We start from the raw sequence: 8472 nt of genomic DNA on the forward strand, positions 1-8472 counted from the left end.
CGTCGTCCCTCTCCCTTTTCTCTCTCGTTTCTCTCTCCTCTCCACACCACCACGCCTTGACCCAGATCGGCCGCTGCCCACCAAGAGTGGCCACGCTCGAACGGCCGGAAAAACGCGCGCAAAACGCCCCCTGCGCGCGCGCCCAGCCTTCCCGCCAAATCCGGCCGATCCGCCACCAATTGACCGGTCTTGTGTCCAAAATCATCTACTCGAGAGCTTTCCATAGACACCAAGAACGCAGAAATCCATCGAGCGGATTGTCCGATTTTTGCTCGGGAAGATTTTAGCCCATTTCGACTTTTGGGCTAGATTTCTCGAAAACCGTGAATCCCACGAGAAAACCGAGGCCACCAGCACGCTCCATTCGTCGAGAGCTTCGCAACGACATAAATTTCGAATTTTTCCGACACCGTTTTTCGGTGGGTCCCATGGAACTTCGCAGTGTTTTTCCGAGCATTTAATGAGCTTAGAAAATTCTGAAAAATTTATGTACTAACCCCCGTGTTATGGGCTTCGTGTAGGTATCCTCGATTCGCGAAAATTCGACAGTTGACCGGGTCTGCAAATTTCGGGCCAGACAGACCCGTTACCGGAAAAGTCTCCGAATTGGATCGAGGTTTTGGCTAGCCCCCCATTGTCAGACGTCCCGAGCGCGTTCCCGAAGTCGGAATCGGCAAAGGTAAACCCGAACCTTGCTTTTTCGTAATTTTCTAGTGCTTAAATAGGATTAAAAATCCATAAAATATTCGTGGTAGCTTAGAAAATTACGATTCTTTTTGCAATAGCTTAGTAATATTGCTAAGGACCGCGGGGCAAAGTTTTACAATTTTTAGAGCTTGTTTGGGCAGTTTTTGCAAAAATGATCAATAATAAGGACTAAATTGAAATTTTACATATTGTGATGGATGACTGATTTGATGGGCCCAGGAGGGGCTGTGTGATATGATTGAACTGTTGATATATGGATTGTGAATATAGAAGTGCGTTTTTAGCCCTTTTGCAGGTTGGGTAGGTCCTAGGTATAGGGGGGACTCTGCCGGATTTTCGGCACGACTTAGGACGTAATTGGTCTTTTCTTTGTTTGTATTGAGTCAAATTGTATTAAATAATTGTAATATAATTGTCAGGTGAGCCGATGCCTTCTTCCTCCGCCACCGCCACAAAGTTGATCGTCAAGTCTGTGAGTAGAATATTAATTTTAATTGTAATTTCGATATTATTATATGTTCAAGCATGCCCATGCATCACTTATATGCATATATTTATGTAGTTAAACTCTAGGCACGATTTATGTTGCATTCATAACTGTTGATGTGCCATGGTTGTTGTTGTGGTAATTTGGAGCAGTGCGCGTGCGTTGGCGTGCGTGTGATGTGGTGTGGACTATGGATAGGGCGGGCGATCCACGCTTGAGTAATTGGGACCCGATCCTTCGAGGGGTAGTCACGCTTGAGTAATTCTGGGACCCTCGATTTGGTTATTAAGTGGAAGTCCGAGCTTGAGTAATTCACTGGCACCAGTTGGATTTAAGAGAGTCAGATAGGGATCACCCCATATGTTATGATTGATACTACAGGGTGTGTGAGTGCTCCAAATTACCTTTTGATGTTATGATGTGAAAATGTTGTTGATGTTGCATTTCACTCTACAGGGTGCATTAGTTCTAGATAGTTATAGAGATTATGGTTAAAATTGATATTTTACTCTCTGAGTCGAACGCTCACTCTGCTCAATATTTTTTCAAAGGCTACAGAGGATTTTATTTTGGTTAACTCGCTTTTCTCCTCGCAGTCAATTATTACTGTTTGTATAAACTTGTTAAATCTTAGAATTTCCGCATGTGTTAGAAATGTTATTTGATTTGGGTCTGTAAACTAAATTATTATTTTGGGACCTGTAAACTTAATATGCTATGCATGTTTGATGGATTGGATGAGGGGGCTGAGCTCCCATTTATTATTATGTTGATGAGTATGTGGAGGGTGAGCTGAGCTTCCCAATTGACTATATATTGTGTTTACAGGTCGGGTGAGTCGAAAACTCCCCGTTGGTAAGTCCATTTTATGGCCGGACTCTGTCTGTTTGTTTTCTTGATATTGGGCCCAAATGGGCCTTAGAGTTGGGTTAATGAACAGTTAGGCTTACTACGGGCCTCGGGGGCTTTAGGCTGGCCCAGGTCCTAGTGCCGGTCCGGCCCATAGGTTGGGTCGTGACATTAAATTTATTTTTATTATAAATAAAAGATAAACGCTAAATGATATCTTATTTGTTAATTAATATAAATATAAATTTTAAATATTAAAATACTAATTTTATTGATTATTTTTAAAATTTTGTATTGAAAATTGATGAATCATTAGACCATTGACTCATGTCCATTGACTCGCATGAGTCCTGACTCAGTTGTTATTATTATTATTATTATTATTAAGAAAATTTCATGATTACTTAATTTTATACAAAATATAATTATTTTATTAAGAATAATAAGATAATTTTATATAAATTTATCATTTATTTTATTAGATTTTTATAAAATATTTTTTTATAAATTAATTAATTATGAAAATTTTATTAATGTAAAAAAATAAAGTTTTCTTAAATAAAAAAATATGTATAATATTTAAAAAATGTAAAAAATGAATTATATATGGTAAATTTCGTTAAAAAATTATAGGAAAAAGTTTAAATTTTAATTAAATATTATTTATTATATTTTTAAAAAATATTATATTTATTTTTTTATAAAGAAGCTTTATTTATTTATGTTGAATTTAAAAAAATTTCGTAATTAATTAATTTACTTAAAAAAATAATCATTTTATAAAAATCTCTTAAAATAAGTTATAAATTTATGTGAAATTATGTTAATTTTTATAATAAAATAATTATATTTTATATAAAATTAAGTGGCTATATAAGATATTTATTATTATTATTATGATTATTATTATTACCTTCTTTTGGTTCAATTTTGCGTGTGAATCACTAATTGGTCAATCACTGGGCCGTCGGGTTTAATAGGAATGGAAGGCAGCTAGTTTGATGCTTCTAGTAAGCTAGCAAGAAATAAAGAACTGAAGTACTGAATTAGGTCACCAACCCAGAGTTGCTTTATTCTAATATTTAATTCTCCACATTGTATACACACACAGCGCAAGTGTGGCTCTCTATCCTTCCAGCTAATAATTAATTTTAAGCCCAAAGAAGCAGAATGAGCGTGGTAGAGATGTTGACTCAGCTAGGCTCAGCAATTGGTGGCCTATTGCTTGCCTGGGCTATGTTTGAGCGATATTTTCCCCTTCAACTTCGCCGCTATGTTGATAGATATGGTCAGAAGTTGGTGGGTCTTTTCTATCCATACCTCCAAATTACCTTCCATGAATACACAGGGGACCGTTTCAGGCGCAGCGAGGTCTACTCTGCCATTCAAAGCTACCTTAGCGCAAACTCCTCCGAGCGAGCCCAGAGGCTCATGGCTGATGCTGTCAAGGGAAATCAGTCTGTGCTTCTTACCATGGACGACCATGAGGAAATTACTGATGACTTCAATGGGATTCAGATCTGGTGGGCTTCAAGAAAAAACATCCCCAAAACACAGTCCTTTTCTTTTTATCCTGAATTGGATGACAGGAGATATTTCAGGCTCACAGTACATAGGCGTTATCGAGATATAATCACCAAATCTTATATAGATTATGTTGTGAAAGAAGGAAATGAAATTGCAATCAAGAATCGGCAGAGAAAGCTCTACACCAACAATTCTAGTAAGTGGAATCATGTGGTGTTTGAGCACCCTGCGACTTTCGATACTTTGGCAATGGCAACAAAGAAGAAGCAAGAAGTCAAGAATGACCTTATCAAGTTCAGTAAGGGGAAAGACTACTACACTAAGATTGGGAAGGCCTGGAAGCGTGGTTATCTCCTTTATGGTCCTCCAGGAACTGGGAAATCAACTATGATAGCTGCCATGGCTAATTTCTTGAATTATGATGTCTATGATCTCGAGTTGACTACAGTCAAAGACAACAGCGAGCTTAGGAAGCTTCTGATACAGACAACGGGTAAGTCTATTATTGTGATTGAGGATATTGATTGCTCTTTAGATCTGACCGGTCAGAGAAAGCCAAAGAAGGAGAAATATGATGAAGAAGAAGAGAAAGATCCAATTTCAAAGAAGAAAAAGGAAGAAGAAGCAGAAAGCAAGAAAGAAAGTAAGGTCACTTTATCTGGTCTTTTAAATTTTATTGATGGAATTTGGTCAGCTTGTGGAGGAGAAAGAATAATTGTTTTCACTACAAATTATGTGGAAAAGCTTGATCCTGCTTTAATTAGAAGGGGAAGGATGGATAAGCACATAGAAATGTCTTATTGTTGCTTTGAAGCATTCAAAATTCTTGCTCAGAATTATTTAGATATCGAATCCCATGAGCTGTTTGCAAAAATTGGCCAATTGTTGGAGGAAACGAAAATGTCACCAGCTGATGTTGCAGAGAATTTGATGCCAAAGTCAGATGATGAAGACGAAGAGACTTGTCTTAAGAAGTTGATTGCTGCTCTGGAGACAATAGAGGAAGAAGCAAAACTGAAAGAAGCAAGGAAGAAGTCTGAGGAAGATGCAAATTCGAAAACGGAACAAGAATTGAAAGAGAAAGACCAATTACCTAAAGAAGATGAGAGGGACGATAGTGACGTATCTAAAAAATCAAAGATAATGGATTGACTTCAAACGGGAAGAAGGAGACTTCCCTTTGAATACCAATTGGGTAGTTGCAGAATGTAGATTTGGATGCAAGTCATCATGAATAACTAGATTCGTATGTAAGTGATCATGAATAACAAAGTCACAAATATACATCAGAATGTAGATTCCTATTCCTGCTCTCAAGGCCTTTACTTCAAGGGGCTTTATCTCTAGCTCTGTATTTTCAAGCAAGCGAGTTTCAACTCTAAACCTAACTTGGTGTTTGATGTGCTTCTTTAATTTTAGGTGCTCTCTTCTCAAAAATTAAGGAGTTGGATTTGTAAGCTTTGATCACACACAAAGGATCATATAATATAATAGTATACTTTTTTTTTTAATAAAAAAGATAGATTTCATTAATAAATATAATGATATGATTACTAAGCCCCTGAGCAACTCAAAGCCAAAGGGTTTTAATAAGAAAGAATCTGGGCTTAATGATAAAAAGGATAAAAACCAACAAACTAAGCCTAGCTTATGCTGGTTAGAGACTCAAATCAAAGGATCCAACAAGAGAAGGAGAAGTAGCCACCTATCCTTCAAGAGAGATGAAGCAAAACCTGAAGTGCCAGGGCCAGCCATCTACATCATGCAAGGCTGAAAAAAAGCAACAACAAGCCAAGCGATTTCCCTGCAAGGATCCTCCTCCATGTTCAATCAAACAAGAACCCATCAAAACAAACAGAGGCAACCATGACCCATGGGAAAGAAAAATAGAGCTCTTGAATGGTAACCTCTGGAGGGGCAATAAATAGAGCTCACCAGCATTTCACGAGCCTTGAGGGTCCGCTTCCATGAACCATATAGGCTGAAAGACCCTGAAGATGCCTACCAGAAACCAAACGTACAAACCCCCACAGATCTAAGAAACGAAGGTTGGCAAATAGAGACTCTGCAGCAAGTCTAGCAACTGGGTTACAAGTGTGCATTGTTGCTAAATCAAGAAGACAATAGGATAGCATATCCACGATAGGGATCCCTCAACATGAGCACCAAATCTGCAGCAAAACTCAATTTTATACCCACCAAGGGTGGGAGAGGGAGAAAACCCACTACGTACTTTGGGTACCCACTAGGTACTTTTGGGTGCACTACAAAAAAAAAAAAAAAGATATCAGCAATCCATCAAATCAATTGTTAATCTATTAAAATTGATTGCTAATGAATTTAGTAATCGATTCAATTGCTTGCAATGAGGCTGGTTGCTAATCGATTAGCCATCAATTAATAAATCGATTGCTAGTAGCAACCGAAAATCGGTTGCAAATAGTTACTAAAAATCAAATCAGATACTAAAATAATCAAATTTAAAAAAAATAAAATATTTTAATAAAATTTATCATTTGTTATTAGCCATCAAAATCGGTTACTAATGACAACTAATACGTAATCTATTGCAAAAAAATTGATATCTTTAGTTTGATAAATTTGCAACCGCTTTGTAAATCGGTTGCTATTTACAACTGATTTAGCAACCTATTATCGATTGTTAATTTTTTTAAAAAAATAAAAAATAAATTTCAAAATAACAAATAAAAATTCTCATAAATAAAATATTCTAAAAATTACAAAAAATAATAATTATTCTAAAATTACTAAAATAATAATTTATTAATAAAAAATTAGTGCTACAAAATTAATTTAAAATATTTTCAAAAACAAATTACTAATAATAAGTACTAATCAAAATAATAACAAAAAATTAAATATAAAAATATATTTATAAGAAACATTAGTGAAAAATTGATATATATATATATATATATATATATATAAAAGAAAGAAAAAGTTGGTGAATAAGGAAAATGAGAAAGAAAAAGATGGAAAAAAAAATAGATGAGAAAAAATAATGAAAAATAGATTAGCAATAAAAAGATGAATAAAATAGATAAGAAAGAAAAAATATATAAAGAAAATGAGAAAAAAGAGAAGAAAAAGTAAAAAATAAAACGAATAGTGGTAAAGAAAATAAGTAGTAGTTTATATAAAAAAAATTAGCAACCGATTGTTAGTTGCTAATTTTTTTAAAAAATTGGGTGGAAATTTTTAGAGAAAAAATTTTATAATTGATTAGAAAATTAGTTGCTAATAGTAACCAATTTCAATCGGTTGAAAAAATCGGTTGTTAACAGCAACCAATTCATAAATTGGTTGCAAATAAAAAAAAAATTGGGCGGAAGAAAATTTTGCAACTAATATCAGTTGCAAAATTAGTTGCTATTAGCAATCAATTTCATTATGTTACAAAAATCGGTTACTGTTAACATCTGATTCGCGCATTGGTTGAAAATAAAAGAAAAAAAAAATAAAAAATTGAGCTGGAATTTTTGGGGAGAAAATTTAGCAACTAATAATTGGTTACTATTAGTAAACTAATTAAGTCGATTGTAAAAATCGGTTACTAGTAGCAACTGACAATGAATTAAATGCAAATTTAGAGTATTTAAAAAAAAACATTGTAAATTTAGTAATCAATCCATAAATTAATTGCTATTAGCAATAAATTTTTGTAACTGACTTAAATTAATTGCTAAATAGCAGCTGATTTTTTACAACTGATTGTAAATCGATTGATAAATTTTGGAGCCAATTAAAATAACTCTTTAATCTAGCAACTGATCTCTAAACAGTTGCTGTTAGCAAACTGATTTTATCAACCGATTTTTTAATCAATTGCTAATTATATATTTAAGGTTTTCTAATATCGATTACTATCTAATTTAATAACCAATTATAAATTAATTACTATTAATAACCAATTTAGTCAAGAAAGATGAATATATAGTATGCTAACCGGTTGAGGTTTTCCATCTTATTATAAAATCTTTGTTTTGACTTAATGCCATATTTGTATTTTTAAGCATTTTCTATAATCTTCTTGTTTATCAATGAAATATCAATTTCACATAAAAAAGCATAATTACTAGAAAAAGAAATTTAATCACAAATTTTAAAATTAACTAGAACTTCTAATTTTTCAATTATTGAGAGAACTTTTAAATTTGTATCAATTATAGGATGCAATAAATTTCCGATCACTTGATTGATAAAATTTAATTGCATCAATCATCCTTAAATTTAAAATTTTTTTCATTTCTATTTCAAAATTTTAATTTGTTTCAATAAAATCTCTTAACTTTTATTTTCATTAAAATTATTGTAACTTGCACTAGGCAGGTTTACAAAATATATTAGATTTACAAAATAAAAGGAATGAAATTAGCATCCGTCCCCTTTCTCTCAAAAATAAAATAATGATTTTGCCCTTCCATTTCTTTAATTTTTTTCTCTCTCAGCTTTACAATTAAGTTAATTAATAGCTATGCATCAATAGAATTATTTTATTTTATTTATTAATTATAAATATTTTTATTTAATAAAATCATTAATTATATTAATAAAATTATTAATTATTCTTAATAAAAATTTAATTAATTTGAAATTTTCCATATTTATATTATTTTAATTGTAATATATTATGACAATTTATGATTATTGAGAAAAAGAATTACAGTATTTATGTCCAAATTTGTGTACTAAATTTAAAAGATTCATTTAATGTACAATAATAAGAAATTCTATTATAATTGTGTTATTTTATTTATTAGGTAAGTAAGATGTTTTTAATAATAATAATAATAATAATAATAATAGTAGTAGTAATAATAATATCATCTAGAAGCTTCTTCTAAAAACGCAAAATGCGTTTTGACCCCATCTCGTTTAGT

General features: G+C 32.7%; 1 protein-coding gene and 1 long non-coding RNA gene across 2 annotated transcripts; both read left to right on the top strand.

Annotated features, from left to right (window-relative positions):
• The first annotated feature begins 217 nt into the window (after positions 1 to 217).
• LOC131173927 (uncharacterized) lies at positions 218 to 671 on the top strand. The gene is made up of 2 exons (XR_009144247.1): positions 218 to 419; positions 522 to 671. It is a non-coding gene; the product is annotated as an uncharacterized LOC131173927 (long non-coding RNA).
• A 2506-nt stretch (positions 672 to 3177) lies between these two features.
• LOC131173833 (AAA-ATPase ASD, mitochondrial-like) lies at positions 3178 to 4959 on the top strand. The gene has a single exon (XM_058136378.1). It carries the CDS (start codon positions 3215 to 3217, stop codon positions 4721 to 4723), a length of 1509 nt encoding a protein of 502 aa, XP_057992361.1. The 5' UTR covers positions 3178 to 3214; the 3' UTR covers positions 4724 to 4959.
• Positions 4960 to 8472: the final 3513 nt, after the last annotated feature.

Source organism: Hevea brasiliensis, chromosome 15 (genome assembly GCF_030052815.1).
Source record: "Hevea brasiliensis isolate MT/VB/25A 57/8 chromosome 15, ASM3005281v1, whole genome shotgun sequence".
Lineage (NCBI taxonomy): Eukaryota > Viridiplantae > Streptophyta > Magnoliopsida > Malpighiales > Euphorbiaceae > Hevea > Hevea brasiliensis.

What these genes read in the sequence shown, in the direction of transcription:
- LOC131173833 (XM_058136378.1), top strand. Translation starts at nt 3,215, where the DNA reads ATGAGCGTGGTAGAGATGTTGACTCAGCTAGGCTCAGCAATTGGTGGC.